The sequence below is a fragment of the Manacus vitellinus genome, unplaced genomic scaffold (genome assembly GCF_001715985.3).
Source record: "Manacus vitellinus isolate BGI_N305 unplaced genomic scaffold, ASM171598v3 scaffold_16_pilon, whole genome shotgun sequence".
Classification (NCBI taxonomy): domain Eukaryota; kingdom Metazoa; phylum Chordata; class Aves; order Passeriformes; family Pipridae; genus Manacus; species Manacus vitellinus.
The window spans coordinates 9,048,432-9,065,027 of NW_021939189.1; the positions used below are offsets into that span (position 1 = coordinate 9,048,432).

At 37.8% G+C, this 16,596-nt stretch overlaps 1 protein-coding gene across 1 annotated transcript; it reads left to right on the forward strand.

Moving 5' to 3' along the window:
* Positions 1 to 244: 244 nt before the first annotated feature.
* CFAP161 (cilia and flagella associated protein 161) lies at positions 245 to 5,887 on the forward strand. Its single transcript, XM_018069548.1, has 7 exons — positions 245 to 345; positions 477 to 566; positions 771 to 1,006; positions 1,669 to 1,753; positions 2,546 to 2,704; positions 3,366 to 3,439; positions 4,215 to 5,887. Exons 1-7 carry the CDS (start codon positions 283 to 285, stop codon positions 4,390 to 4,392), a joined length of 885 nt encoding a protein of 294 aa, XP_017925037.1. The 5' UTR covers positions 245 to 282; the 3' UTR covers positions 4,393 to 5,887.
* The last annotated feature ends 10,709 nt before the right edge of the window (positions 5,888 to 16,596 follow it).

Consider the following 16,596-nt stretch of genomic DNA (forward strand, 5'->3'; position numbering starts at 1 on the left):
CGCTGGCGCAGGATGCCCAGGGCAGCGGTGGAGTCACCACTCCTGGAGGGGTTTAAAAGACGTGCAGATGTGGCGCTTGGGAACATAGTTTAGTGTAGACCTGGCAGTGTAAGACACACGGTTGGACTGGACGATCCCAAAGCTCCTTCCCCACCCCAGCGATCCCACAGCATCCCTCTCAGCATCCCTCAGCCCGCCCCTCCCTCAGCCTCGCTCCCGTTGGCCAATCACCGGGCAGCGCGGTCGCCATGGCGACGCGGGACGCGCGGGGCCGGGCCTGCCATGGCGGCCTACGGGCGGGGAGTGCGAGTCGGGAACTGGCTGGAGGACCTGCACGAGCAGGAGGTACCGGAGCACACACACACCCCCACCACACACACCGCACGCTGTTACCCCCTAGCGCTTTAAATTCAGTTTAAACCCCGAGATTCTGCGTGCCGGATAATGCTGTCTGCCTCTCTTTCCTTTGCCAACAGGAGCTCCTGAGGGATTTTATCAGTAGGAGAGAACGAGGACAACTTTTAATGCAGAGATTAGCCAGACTTCAAGAGAATATTTTGAAGAAGGTAATTTTTAAAGAAGGTTGTGTCCCATGACCCCATATAGAGAGGCATAGCTTTTATTATTGTTCATATTGTTACATGTTCAATAACAATTGGCATATTGTTATTATAGAATGCATTAAGAATGCTACGGACTTCATATGCTAAAAACACTTCTGATATTAAGTTCAGATGATTCTGCAGAATATTATGTCCATTTTAATTTAGGTAAAGCTATCAGTGTCTGTCGATGGACTGGTTCACTTTGGAGACACTGTGATGATTATGAACCCAGACACCAAAACCCCGGAGGCGAAGGACGATGAAAGACGTGGTGACCTGACCTTGGCAGTGGATATGGAGGAAATATCCCTATTTTCCGATGACCCACCGCAAGTCTCACGTGGACTGAGCGCAGTCAACAGCGTGAACCCTGTGGGTCGAAATACTTTCTGTATCGTAAGGTCTGGTGCTTTATTCTGAGTTATTTTCAGTTATTATTTTAGCTTTAGGTATCCTGTTCAGGGAAATACACAATGAAGTTTGCTAATGTAAAAATGAATGATGAGTAAATTTAATATATTTAAGAAGAGTCATTGACTTCGGTCATGCATTAAGCTTGATTCTGTGCTGCATATTACTCTGATTAATTGCAAGGACCTTTAAATCAACTTAGATGTGAAAACAGAATTGCGTTCACTGTATCATTTGGTAAATTCTGCAGCTGTTTTTATTATGGTCATATTTCAGCTGTAAAATACAAAACATATCCAAATATTGCTTAGTATTAATATTCACTCTCCTGCAAGTAAGGTCTCTGAAGTAGAAATTGCTTTTTCTTTCCATGAAATGGACATTTTTCTGTTATTCTAAAAAACCCTAAGAAAACAGCATATTCTCTCCCTCAAATATATATCTAATTGCCATTGTCTGTGGGACAAGAAACAGAAGAACAGGGTCCTGCTCAATAGGTGAAGGTTCTTCCTTAGGTTAAAATATTTTACCTATTTTAAAAGGTCAACTTAATATAAAAGGCTTAACTGTAGACTAAAACAGACACACACCCCCAATAATAGTAAAATTGATTATTTCAATGCATATTTTTTCATTTTTACAATTTTAACAGTGCTGATGGAAGTGGAGTGGGTGAACCACTTAGGTTTGGGCAAAACTTTCTTCTTGGGACAACAGGAGGCATTTCTGACACAATGGTAAGGCAATAAAGTTGCAAATGAATATTCTGATAGTATGCATTGAATCAGTCTCTAAATATAGATATATGAAACTGTACAGTGGTTCAACATCTTGGCTTTGCAGGACAGATTCAGAGTCATGCATATATCAAGATAAGAAATACCTATTTAGAAAGTTTATGCAACTTGCCTGAGGTCTGATGTGCAGGCCAAGGGGGTTGTCAGCCAGAAGTACTGGATAAAGGAGACCTTAAAAAGTAAAAGAAAAAAGGAAATCAAAATTAGCTTGTGAATCATGAAAGAATTCATATGGAAGATTTTCCCCCCCCACACACACCTTTGAACAACTCCAAAATGAGAAGATTTCATTTCTTGTGAAGATAATATGTAGTAGGTATATGAAATCATGTACTATTCTATCGTTCTGAGGGAGCAGATTTCTATTAAACGTTAACATTGTTTCCCCCTGTAAGTTAAAAGCAAAGAAGGCAGTACATGTTACATATGCACTCAAAATATATCACCACAACTTTGGAAAAGTTTTCCTTCTCAACAACCACTTTGGTGAGATAAAATATTTGAAATATAAATTCAATTTTAAATTTGTATTCACTAGTCTGCCTATAGAATAGCTACTTAATGAGTTTTTCAACAGAACAGAATCTGTGCTATGGCTGCATAGCTTTAGCTGGGCAGACTGATTTGTCAGGAGCCAAGAGAAAAGGTTTTGTGTTCAAAAATATGTTTTAAAATCACATATCTTGTTTCTTTTATATTGATACTGTCCTAAACATATGGTTTTATTCACAGTTTTATCTAGGAAGTGACCACAAAACATTCACAGCATTTGCTAAAAAATCTCGCCTTCAGCCGGTATTTTTGACAGGTGAGGATTCCTATCTGACTTGCTGGCAAGCTGCCTTCCTGGACCCACAGCTGCGTCTTGAATACGAAGGATTTCCAGTTCCTGTAAGAAATTAAAACTGTAGGAAGTGTTTTGAAAATTTAATTGAAATAATAGATGAAGTACTTAGAAAAAATAAGTAGTTTATCCACATATTCCCTTTTGCCGTTTCTGACCTCTAATTCTAGGAAGCAGTAGAGGGAAGGAACAGTCTCTGATTAGGGAGTCTGCTTATACAAATATTTAGTTCTGGTGTTCATTTTGAGGTTGACTTGTTCAGTTTTTCCCATCAGAAATTTTCAAACCTTGACATCATGTTGTGAGGATGCAGTACTTACCTGTTTTTCAGGACTTTGAGGTACTAAAATTCATTTCCAATGTTAGGAACTCTGATTAAATAAGAGCTCCTGTACATTAAATTTAAAATTATTAAAAAAAAAATCTCAAGGCATCTGAATAAGTGGATGTTTTTCCAAATGTTTTTAACCTTTTGTTAATACAGTACTTTCTTGTACTAGATAACTGCTAGGCTTCCTGAAGTGTTGGCTGTACAGCAAAATATCACAAATATTCCTCCACAGCCTTGAACTGAGACTCATCTGCATGAATCAGCTCACTAATAAACACAGTCAAAATGATCTATTTGTTAAAGACAGTCTTTTTTCACAGTATTGGTATAAAAATATTTGCCAAGTGTCTTCCCTTGTGTTTTTTTTTTTTTTCCAGGCAAACACTAAAATTCTAATTACTCATTGCTATACTAATCGGAACTTAGCCATTCCAAGGAACTTTTGTGTATGGTAAGAATAATTTATAACTGGCAGGGTTGTGCATAATGATGTGCCAGCATCAGGAATTACTGTAAGAAGCAAGACAGGTGATTTAGGAACACACTGAGGAAATGGGAAAGAATGCAGAATACCATTCTCCTTTCCCTTATTTTATTTCTGGACTGTGATGTGTGCACTGTGTTGCTGCAGACAGTTGTCTCAGACTTACTTGTTTTGCTTCTGTCCATCTGAATCAATCTCTCAACAAATTGAAGTTAATCCAACAATTCAAGTTAATATGTATACATTAAATTAATATTGATTAAGCACTGCTAAAGAGTATACCAATGTTTCCCATTAACTTCTGATCAAGACCTGACTAAGAATTTGAATCAAGTATTTGAAGATGAAACAAGGTCTGAAAGTTTGAGGCTGAAACAGTTATAAAGTAGGCAGAGTCTTCCTCAGTCAGAGAGAAATGAGGATGGGGACCTAAACAGTTTGTACATACTGAGTTGGTGCATCACTGCCTTATACTGATGGGGCTCCTTTTCCCTCTGAAGCTAGAAAGATGGCATTTCTCTTGGATTTCAAATTCCTAAATTATTCGCAAGAAACAAAGCGGGATATTGTGTTTCTTGTAAGGATCTGATATTTAGAAGCATGTGGTGATATTGCTGAACAAGACAGGAGAAACATGAGGAAATCTTGAACAATTCACAAATAATGAAGATTTTCTGAATTTGTGTATATATATATGAATTCTCCATGCCTATCTCCCCCCCCTTTTTTTTTGACTTTGCAGGTCTTATTTTGGAAAAGAATGTGAAGTTGTTTGTCATAATTACCTGGACTCCCACAAAGTTGAAGAATATAAGAATTACTGGGAAATAATTACAGGAAATCCTGGTGCTGAAGGTGGTACAATGATTGATAGACCCAAACCTCACCCAGATGGGTATAAGAATGAAGAACTTCCATGAAGAGAATATAAAAATCCAAGACTACATCCAATAAGAGGTTGATGAGACTCTGATTCTTGATATTTTTATTTTTTTGCTGTTTAGATTTTAGTTTTAGAGATGTTTGTTTTAAAAATGGAAAAGAAAGTCTACCATTAGTAATATTGCATGATCTTATTAACTGATCAAGGTTATACAGTGGGCAAAAAAACTACTAACATTTGAGGAACCACACATCAAAAATTTGTGAATCAGGAAGGGTTCATTTTCCCATTTCCACTTTCACTGAGAGCAAAAGATGCCATAATCCAGGAAATCTAATAGATTTACATTAAATTACTGGCTTTCAGGATATATTTAACCAATTCTTCCAAAACCAAACACGTGTCACACTTTTTAGAAGAGTGAGCATACAGTTTCCAAAACATTGACAACCAAACACATACAAAGCTGTAATGGGATACTTTGACATTTAAAGTTCATCAGAAAGAAAGCTGGTTGTTTAGCTTGTTCCCCACTCTGTCTAGCACAATTTTGCCAATTATTAAATCATAAGTGAGATTTCTTCATCTTGAGATTGGCTTCTGATTTATGGATATAAATTGAGCTTTCTATGCTTGTCCATGTATTCTAAATACCTAAATATCAAGTAATCAAGAACTTAAACATGGTCCTAGAGACTAGAGACTTCTGACAGCCTTTTCCATACATCACCATATTCCATTTACCTCTCACTCACAGCATTTTTCAATCTGTAATAATTTCTAACAAGTTTGAGAGCAAGATAAAATTGTCAAAGAAAATTAGGCACCCAGAAGTTTCATGAAAATAAATGCCAAAGCAGAAAACAAATAAGAGTCACTGTAAGTTTATCCAGTAAGAAAAAGATTGTTTCTACCTAATTTGACACTAGAGAATCCACATTAAAATGTTGCCTTAAAAGAGTAAAAATTTCAGCTGAAGCTCACATTTTTCTTAAACAACAAAATCAATCAAGCATAAGATGCAAAGACTTGGAAAACAGAAGTCATTATTTCATAGTTACCTGTCTTTATCTGGAAGTTTAAGCAGCACCACAGAGAATCTTTTAATGTATGACATTCCATTATATCCATTTAGTTAACTCACATGTATACATATTCCATCTCTTACTGTACCACATGAGCTGGCTCTTTGAGCACAAAGTAAGTGAATACTCGAGTAAAATACTATGTAGAGCTCCATTCTCAAAAGATTCCAAAGATCTTCAGTGATCGTAAAGGTCAAATAAAACTTTTGAAGTTTCACCAAAACAAACCCACTAAACATTCACAAAAGATAGGACTGATCCAAATATATCTTCAAGCTCTATTTCCAAATAATCTGTTTAAAACCCACCGGCAAGGCTTAAAAAGTTCTTACCTTTATTCAATTTAAATAAAATCAGCAGACTGCAGCATCAGCTAATGAGCACTTGGCATACAGGATCTCAGAACAGGAGACATTAGGGTGCTGTGACATGCAGGTTTGCTTTGGTGCAGTGCACTGCAGAGGACAGTTTTTGAATAACACTCCTTGTGTGCAAACCTTTACAGATCTAAAATATCTTGAAGTAGCCTTAGGAACTTACTCTTTCCCTTTTCGTGCAGAGATATGTAACCTGATGTGTGGCAAATAATGCATGTTTCTGTAGAGGCCCTTTTAATCCTCCAACTTTCAGAAGTTAAAATTCTGCACATTTTCACAACAGATTGAAATAAATCTGCTTATATTTTGTAGGCATTAAACTAGTAAAACTGTAACTGCATAAGTACACTGCAGTGTTTCTAATTTGGCCATTGTGGACTTTTACTGGTATTAGATACAGCTATTTCAGCTCTGGCTAAATCTCTTTCCTCTGAGTGAAATGTAAGAAACAAGAGGCCTTAAACCAAAACCCTTTCTGAAACATAGCTTCATGTGAACTCATGCAGGAATGAGAACTGTGTGGGCAGAGTGCCTTGGCTGGCTAATGTTATGGATAAGAGTGTTTGTGTGTGTATTTGTGTGGAAGGAAAGCAATACAGGCTGTACAAAAACAAGTTGTGTAAAGTCTTAGAGGAAAACCAGAGAGATAAACAGATACAGAAATGAATACAAAAGCAGGTAATGTTGGAATTAGGTGCTGATTAAAAGTGGCTTGTAGACTCTCATCTGTGTTTTGATCACTCTGTGCTCATTGGGAAGGACTTTCTGAGCTGCTGGAAAATAAACAGGATTGAATCCATAATTCCTGATTCCACTCGTCGTGTTAAACCCACAGATTTGTGCATAACTTCTTGTATCATATAAAATGTATTTATAATTCACCTGATTCACTGATAAGGAATACAGATATTTATCTGTTTCCCAATTTTTCTTTTAAAAATTGTTTTTTACACTTCTTAATATTGTCCACACGATGGCACCACGTTTTTCTAAACAGCACAATTGTTGCTACATGTGTAAAACAACCTGACATATTTAAAAAAATGTGTCTGATACAACGCCACAGAAGCTAGCCAAGTTAAAACAGGCTTGAATGCTGGGCTAGGAGATGTCATTAATGTTATATCATGGTTTTGGAAAATAAAGTCAAGCAATAAATGTAGACAAAGCCCCTCAGAACATCATGTATTGCATACAATCAACTTCTTTAAACTAGTTGGAACACTAAGTAATCTGTAACCAAAACATACTTAGAGGAAATTATCTTTAGGAGATTTTTCTTTCACACTATGTAAAGATATGAAACTTGATATGTGACAAGCAAAGCATATGTTTGTACAAGCACTGTTATTGCTTACTCCAACTTACAGAAATTAAGATAATGCACATTTTCACAACAGATTGACATAATTCTACTTTGATTTTGCAGATTTTAAACTAGGAAAAAAATCAGGCTGTGTAGAATGTACTGCAGTTATTCTAATTTGCCCATTGTGGACATTTATTTATAAACACAGGATTTAATATAGAGAATTTTGGGATTGAATATTAGTGCAGAATCTAAACAATCCTGCAATTGCCAGTTAGAGACACAGTATATGTGGTGGATTGGGCAATGGAGACCTGAACCATCCTCCAAACCTGACATTTGGGCAGCTTTTTCCCATTCTACTACTGCATAACATGACATATGGGCAGTGGTGTTCGCCTCGTTTGCAATGCACTTTGCTTTTTGTCAGTATATGGCAAAGTCACGTATCAAGAAAGCTTTTAATGCCTCTTCCAAATTAGGCCTAATATGGATAGCTCCACAAAGTCCATTGTGGGAAGATAAAACACACTCTGCCTCCATTCCAGGCAGCTCAAAAGCTGTTAGCATGAAGCTAGTCCTTGCTGAGGGACAGGGTGCATTAGTTCAGATTTAGTGCTGTGTTAATATAGGTTTTCACAGGCCTGAGGTGCAGAGAGCACTCACATCTGCACGTGTTTTGCTATGCAGATGTGTGTTAGCTGCACAACAGTGAACTAAGGAAGTGTCAACAAAGAAAAGCTGATTATTTGACTCACACATTGGTAACACCAGAAAATGAAAATCCAGTTTTAAATCTGTCTTTTCGCTTCCCTCTCTTTTGCATTCTTCCCCAACTCATGTTTCACATCACATCACTTCTCCTCTGCCATGTTGTCTAGCCCAAACTTACTGATTTACTGTGGTTATAAAGTGCTCTTCTAGCACTCAGCACAAGTCTCTGGCCTCACACCTAATCACATCAGTATCTTCAGAGGCTGCTTTTCTTTGCTGTGATTGCCATGAAGTATTGTTTTAGCTCAGACAGCTGATAGAGGAGGAAGCCATATGCAGGTTTAGTAACTGGATAAAAGATCTGAGGGGAAAAAAAAGGCACAAAAAGAAAAAGCAGAGAGACCATTACAATAAAATTCCACACAGCAGTGGAAGAAAATATCCAAGCACTGGAAAATTTCGTGGAGTTGGCAGGTAAATGGGTGATTTTGATAACATCTGTGCCCACTCACCCTAAATTAATACTGCATGGCTATTGTAATTTGAGTGGGGTGGGTGTGAAATGATCTTTTAAAATCATAGCTGTTGCTTTAGAAACACTTAAGACTTTCATGTATGAAAACTAAACTAAGGGAGACACAAAATAAGAAAGATACAGATGTGAAATGCAAAATACATTAAATACAAGTGGCAATTATGACATTTCTAAGTAATTTTGTCAGCTACGCTTCCCCTCTAATTCTGTTCTGGTTTAGGCTTTGTCCCAGGTCTTGCCTCCATTCTCTGCCTGACCTGCCTTATTTCTTTGCCCATATACAGCACAGAGAGGGGTAAGCCTTGCTTTGCCAGCTCCCCCCTTCATGCTGGTTTGACTTCATCCTGGAAGCTGTAAAAGGGAATCTAATCCTCAACACTGAATTCTCCCAGCTAAGAGGAGGAGTGGGAAGATGTCGCCTTGTTGAATGTGTGCTATTTCAGCAGAGATATGAGCAGCTGTAAGAATATCAACTACAGGATTTGCATGATAAGTTAGCATTACTTATAATAAGTGGGACAACGTGGCATAAAGACCAAGGGAGACCCCTCGGTTTTGGTGGGTTTTTTGGGTTTTCTTTGGTCAACACTGTGTATAGAAGGTATTTAATGAAACAGTTAACACTTTTTTTTCTTCTCTGCTGGGCTTTTACAAGGCAACATCTTTCACTCAACAGAAGAGACTCATCAGTACAGTGCTAAAAAGCATTGCTACAACGGAGGCACTTTCTCTCGAGAAGTTTCTATATTTTTTGGCAAGGAGGGCTCAAGGAACAGTAGAATAAGCACAAACATTTAAAAATGCCCGATGACATTAATACCCACATTCAATGATGAAATTAATTCATACACATGCATCTCTGCTGTATGTTTATAATAGAAGCTTAGAGAACTAATTTCCCAACATCTGTTAAATGCTGCTTCATACAATACGTCAAAACAAAACTAAACAGACCATCCAGTTAGAAGCCATCTAAAATACATGTTTCTATAATGCTGATCTTGTTTTAATTATAAGCTACTTGGGGCAGAGACCATATCTCCATCCTTTTTTTTTTTTTCCAAATACAAAGAACTACAGCAGAGAAGGTCAGTAAGTAATAGCATAAAGCTGTTAGTAAAAGTGGTTGTAAGATGACAAGAAACTGAAGTAAACCTGGTGCATACAACCAGAGAGATATGGGCATATGAAATCTACACATAAACTGGTGCCAAATAGTAAACTCTTGGTGTGGGATATGAAGATTCAGCTGCCCAAGTAATTCTGACGTTAATAGGAGTTGCTAGGAGAAGAGCCCACAAACCACAGTGCTGTTCCTGTGGGTCTGACAAACCCACAAAGGGGAATAAGAATTATCCATGGCAGTATTTATTTTTATACATATACTTAGTTATTTAATTATATGGCATACTAGTTAAAAATACCAACCAGCTCTTAGCACAAGTCCCGTTTGGAAAAGTGACACCAGTCCTGAGAAATTGAAGTGCTGTTTCTGCAGCTTGTTCACATTAAAACTGTTAGGAGTTAGTTTGTACCCACCTTTGGAGATCTTAGTCTAAGAAAATAACTTTCAAAAATGGCATTTAGCTGTTTCTGAAAATGTTACCTGTACAATTTATAAAGACATTAAATGCCTAAGCAAAATGAAAGCAAGAAACTACTGAATAAGCAAAGCACTAAAATGAAGTTTTTATTATTTTTCCTTTATAGAACAAATCTCTTTAAACTCCTAAAATGCTAGTTAGCATGGATTATTGTTATAGGGTCTCTAAAAGATTAAACACAGCAGTTTGTGGAATCCAAATCAGACAGCAATTTCTGTTCTTCCTCCTTAGTTTCCTACCACTCCTCTTGTTTGGGCTTTCTGCCTCTTCTATATCCTGGAGAAACAACAGAGCAGTTGTTTGGGGAAAAGTTTAGGGTTCATCAGCTTTTCCGGTCTTTTTGCTGACAATTTTGGCAGCATCAGTTTAGCCAGAACACCCAAGACGTATTATAGTCTCACAAATAACCAGTGAATTCAACTGACCATGAAAAGAGACATATAAATAAACATATATAGAGAAATATAAATGAATTGTCACTATATACACATACACACCCTGGGAACTTTAATGCTCACACAGAAATAACAAGTAGTTCAGTATATGCAGGAGAACAGTCTTTCCTCATCTCAAAGTATCAATTGGTTTCTTTTGAAACTACCTGAACTAATTATTTCTTTCAGTGTAATCTTACCTGGTCAGGGACATATTCAGGTCTGATTATAAATGGCTCCATGGCATCACATGGTAATTCAGAATAACACTGTAGCCATACTTACTGCTTCACTATGTGCCCTTTTTTCTCATCCATCATCATTCCCCTTTCTGCTTTCCCCCAGTGCTGCACAATGTGTCCTCAAAACCAGCTGACCTCTAGTTCTACTCATAGTCTTACAGAGAAATCAAAAATTTGCCTAGAGGTGGACCAACATATTTGCTGTGCTCTTGGCTCCTCCTAAGCCAGTCAATGTGATAATTCTCTCCATAACACGTTGAGTGGAAGACCTAGATCACTTTACTGTGTGGTCAATAATTCATGATTACAACAAAAGAAACTTCTAAACTTGATGGCATAAGTTCTATGATAAGCTCCTAATTTATTTTACTGTGTTTTGTGAATTTGCTGTCAAAAGGGCAGTTGAAATTTACTTTTAGAACTTCCTTATTGAAATACCAGCTTTGGATCAAACCAGGAATTCTGGCAGAAGTCACCATACTGGAAGAAATATTTATGATCAATAAAACATATTTAGACCTTGAATCGAACTAACATTAATAATTTAAGCAGGTTGCTGTGGTATTAGTAAAATGCTTTTTGGGAGTCCCAAGCAGGCATATTTGACTCCACCAGCATTCAAACTCTTTAACAGAATGGGCAGCTTGAAATGCAACCAAAGAGTGCTTCCCACTGTGTTGCCTTGTGGGGGGAAGCCAGTCAGGATAAAAGGGAAAGTCTGAGGATGAAACTGCAGATCTTAGAGACTCAGTGCAGTTAACTCTGGCCTAGCAAGTTCTTGAAGAAAGCAGTCAGCTATGGTGAGCACCGAGACAAGCTTCAGGGGATGAGACAGGCACCCATAGCTGCATGGCATTACAAATTCTTGTTTATCCCTGTTATGAAGTAGAATGTCTAATAAATCACAATTACAAAAATGGAGGGTGGACTAATTTCTTATATACAAGGTAAATTGCTGTAGCTCAGGTAAGGGGCAGTAGTTAACTCTGTCTTTTGTTTTTATGGCACCACTGGAGCACAGTGATCATGTAGGCAGGGATAAAAAGCAAAGAGACCAGTCAGGCCAAAAATCCTCACCTTTGCATTTTGCACTGTTTCAAAGACAAACCCCTTTTCCTCACTAACAAAGGTAATGGAATCCTATTCTTCACTTTCTCAGACACGTAACACGCGTGTTCATCCCTCATTTACTATATCTGTGCATCACTATCCCCAGCTGGGCATAGCTAGTAAGTAAGAAATACATTGAGATAGTAAGAAATACATTGAGAATGTTTATGAGGTGCTTCTAAGAAAAACAAAGAAACATTACAGAGCAATTTTTTTCATTGTTTTGAAGTGCGTTGGCATTCTAAAATTTACCATAACATTTTTCTATGTGTATTTGCTCTCAACAAATTCCCCAGGTTGAATTAATCAAATTAATAATTTTTATTGTCAGTTGATCCAGACAAAAATCCTCTAGATCTGTTATCTGTTCTCCACATCCCTGTTTAATAAGTTGCAATTTGTTTGAAAGGAGTCGACGTGGCTCTCTTAATAATTACATATATGACCTTTGATACAACACAGCTTATTGTTTGCATTGCCTACTGAAAATTTTGGTGCTGCCAGAAGTATTCGAAATCCAACATTTTCCTCTGTCCTTTGCTAATTAATGTCTAACTATATATCAACTCATTGCACCACGTTAGGCAGTTATGGAATTTTGTCCCTAAGTGTTAACTGATTTTAAACAGTGCCCCACTTTGGGACTACTGAATGGTTTCTACTGAACATTGGACTTTATACAGCATTCAGAAACACCAACACAAATTCCTGCTTCCTATGAAATTAGCTTAACAAGGATTTGGGGAGTAACCATTTGCACTATATGGTTGATGTGTGCAACCTTTTCATCTAAGCAATTATTTCTGAGAACAGAATGTTCATTCATCATGGAAAGAATTGAGGCAAAGTCACTTTATACCACATATTTGGCCTGTTAAATGGCACAACCATTCACTGTTTGGTTTCAGAAGTTAAGCATTACATGTAAGCCAACAAGTGGTGAAGGTTTTTTGTTCAGCCATGTAACCTATAGCAATTTTAGGTTTTCTACAATAATACAAGGTTCGTATTGTAAAGAAAGATGTCAGAATTGATATAAATGTAGAGTAATGATTTTTCAAACATATTTGAAGCTATTCTGCAAAAGAGAACTTATTATCATGCTAGGGTAGGTCAGCAATTTTTGCAAATGGGCAGTGTAATTAGGTGAGCACAGTCCTCCTGTGTAACTGTCATGAAGAGAGTATTCAGCACCTGGAGTTCTTGTGCCTGTAACATAACAGCATGCTTGGCTACGATGGGCTTCCCGAGGGTGGGACAATGAAGTTGAGACTGAAATTATAAGTAATGAAAGGAGTTCTTAAAGAGTACAAAAAACACATTCATGAACACAGAATTACTTGAGACAAATTAGAACAAAAAATAAAGCTCTTCAAAATATGTTTAAACTTGCAAAACTATCTGTCCCTAGGGAGAATCCAATATGATAAGCTTCTACAGGTGAACACAGGTTATTTTCCCCACAGAAATAAACAATTACCATCTTTACAATTTAGTAGACAACCACAGCCATAGCTATATTCTTCAATAACAGTCTATGATATTTTGTATTGATACATTTCTCCTTTGTTGATTGATTGTTCTTTGCTTGAAAGAACATTTTAGATATCAAAAAAATCACTTTTGCCACAGTTAAAATGAGTTTGCCTCATATAATTCCCGTTATTGCAAAAAGATCCTGCTATGATAAAGACACTGGTTATGGAATAAAAAGTCTGTTGGGTTTAAGTTTCAAATGTCATTAATCTAGGTTATGTTTGCATACTGAGTACAATCAGGACAACATAAGTAAGTTATAATTAATGGATTAATTTAGGTAAAGAAAACAAACTATTAGTGAGGCACATTAATTTCACCTGATCTTGCCAATTACTATATTGCATTCTTCCAGTTCAGAACATTATTGCAAAATATGAATGACTGAGCAGGATTGCAAAAAAAGAGCTAAACAGAAACATAGTTCCCAGAATTGATTATCAGAGTATTAGTTGTCGAAATGAGATTAGTCACTTTGCCAAAAACAGTATATCACTGCTGTGGTAAATTGCATAGAGCAGGAAGGTCTAATTACCTTAATGATGAACTTTCATGTAACCATATTTCTGATTCATATGCATCTGCCTTTGGATCCCAGCCCTCTGAATTTGGACTCATGGAGGTATGAACACAGTCAGCAAAGACATCAGATTGCAACAATCTGCTGGAAGAAAATAAAACAAATTCTTTAGCCTCTTACTGCAAAACACACTCCTCAGACTTCTTATAATTGTTTTCTGAACTCTTCCCACCTTGTTACCATCTGTGCTAAAAAGAGTGGATGCCAGAATTGGACATGGAGTGGCTCATTTAATGCTTTATTCGGTAGTAAAGATCCTGTTCCTCCTTGATGCTTTTTGGCACACACGTCCATTTTCAAGGCTGCATCCAGGGCCTCAGTCAGGGTGGGTGGCCTGGGGCTTGCTGGAGAAAAGAGTTGCATCCTCCAGCCCCCCTCCTGTTGTCATTTCTCTTTGCTGGAGCAGCCTGAGACCAGCACAGTCTGTTCCACTGGGGTCAAGGAAGCAGCAAGGGGAAGATGGAGAAGAGACATTTGATGCACAGAAGAACATGCCTGGGCTCAGTGGTTGGACTAAGAACACTTGGGAGCTGCTTTACTGAATTCAGCTGGGAGTGAATTATTCCAGGCTCTTGGGAGACTGCAAGGGACTCTTGCAAATTGAGATTTTGATTTTCTCTCTCCTGCCATTCTGCTGCTCTAGGTAGATGAGAGCTTTGCGTATAGCTACCCTAGCTGTACTTGTCCCTGTGGAGCTTTAACAGCAAATTGCCATTAAATTCTTTAATAAAGGTAAAATAATGCATAAAAGCAAAATTTTAGAGGTATAACCAAGGTGTTTATTTTAAATGGCATAAAGCATTTAAAGGGTAAAGTATAGCAGAGGACTAAGAAATATATATTATGACTCAGACAGTAGTGAAGACTGAACAAAAATACAAGTCAATGTTTATTTTCAGCTGGGAAGGATATTAACAAGTGGAGATCCCAAGACCTACACCAAAACTGGGGTTAATTTCATCTATTCACTACTCCTCTGGAAAGCAAGAATGCAGAAGCAGAGACAGCATAATTGGGAAATTATATGTGATCATTTAGAAAACCCACAACTTAAAAAAACCAATAAACAAAACAAAAGAAAAACCTAAAAGAAGGGACTGAACAAGATGGCAGCTGAAATTTAGCGTAGGCAAGTGTGAGGTAATGTGTACTGAAGGGAACTATTTGAACTATTCATATACACTTATGGTTTGCAAAATCACTCAAGAAAAAGATCTAGGCGTTACTGTGGACAGCTTAATGGAAACTTCTACTCAGTGCACAGTAGTGGTCAAAAAAAGCAAGCAAGATGTCAGGCTATATTAAAGATGGATTGAAAAATAATACTGGAAAGAACAACAATACCAACTACATCGACTAAGTATTCTTAATCTTAAGATTAGGTTAATTTGCTTTCATGATGTGAAAAGAAATAGGAATCACCTGGGGGGAAAAAATGGGATTTAGAAGCATTGATAAACTATGAAAGAAATTTAAAGGTAATCAGAATGGTGATATCCTTCAAATTAAGGTTTTTTTCTCTAAACAGCTTCTCTGGTCCTCAGTTTGTAAATGAGGATAGCAGAGCATATTTTGTCATATCTACTGACATGAATGGACGAAAAGTGGCTTACAGGTTGTGCATGAGCTTCTTTCGAGCTCAAGACCTGAATGTAATTTTCTTGCTGCTCCAGAGAAAAATGGAAAGGGTCAGCTCCTCACAGAACCTTTCTGCTCTCCCCTGAGCCCAGTCTACAGGGTGCAATCCAGCGCCAGGTCTTATCCAGCTTAGGTTCAGCTGATGCCTGCAGCCAGCACCATGTATTCAGTCTTCATCCACTTCCTCAAATCCAGCCTAGCACCCTAACTTGAAGCCTTTTCCCTTTCATTCCCTTCCTTCCCCTTATAGCCTACACTTACATCCCCAAACTACCCTCTGCTGCTTCCACAGTCTCACACCAGTTACCCCAGTGCTCCCCACAGGGCTATTTAGCCCATTTCCCCCTCACAGCAGGCACATCTGCCAGCTTAGTTGCCTCAGTGTGTGCTGTCAGGATTACCAGTACTGCTGGACACCCATTAATTTGCCTCTCCTGCAGGACCTTCCCCAGCCTCTGCAGACCCCTGACAAGCCCATGGTGCTGTTAACATTATCAATTACTGTCCACAGCAAACACAAAAAACTAAAATCAGGGATTAATTTACAACAGATGAACATCCCCCCACATATGCACACCACCCAGCTCAGGGATATAACGTGCCTCAGTGCACACATTGCTTAGATATTAATTAAGGCAGGTTTCTCTCATAGTTGACATGCCAGGTTGAAAGCTGGCCTGTGGATTAAGGACAATGACATACACCAACCTCTGTGGCTCTTAGAGTGCTTGCTATATATAGATGTCAGAACTGTAAATTTAACATTGTTTAGTCTGAGGATAAGTGAGGAAAATGGGAAACTCATTTGCTCAGCAGTAGCAGGGTGTGGAGTGTTGTTCTCTGCTGAGGATTATTTTTATTTTTATTACTAAACTCTTGAGAGCCTAGAGATTGTCACAAGGTCCTTTTGCTGTTCTGGACTGTGAAACCAGGAGGGGAAAATATGAACTTATGCAGTTTTATATAACTTACAAATGTGTTTAGCACTTTTTGTGACAGTGAAGGCAGTCAGAAAATTTAACTGTTTCCTTTGTGAAGTTTATGTTGTTTATCTGGAAGTTTGCTTGTTTCCAGAAG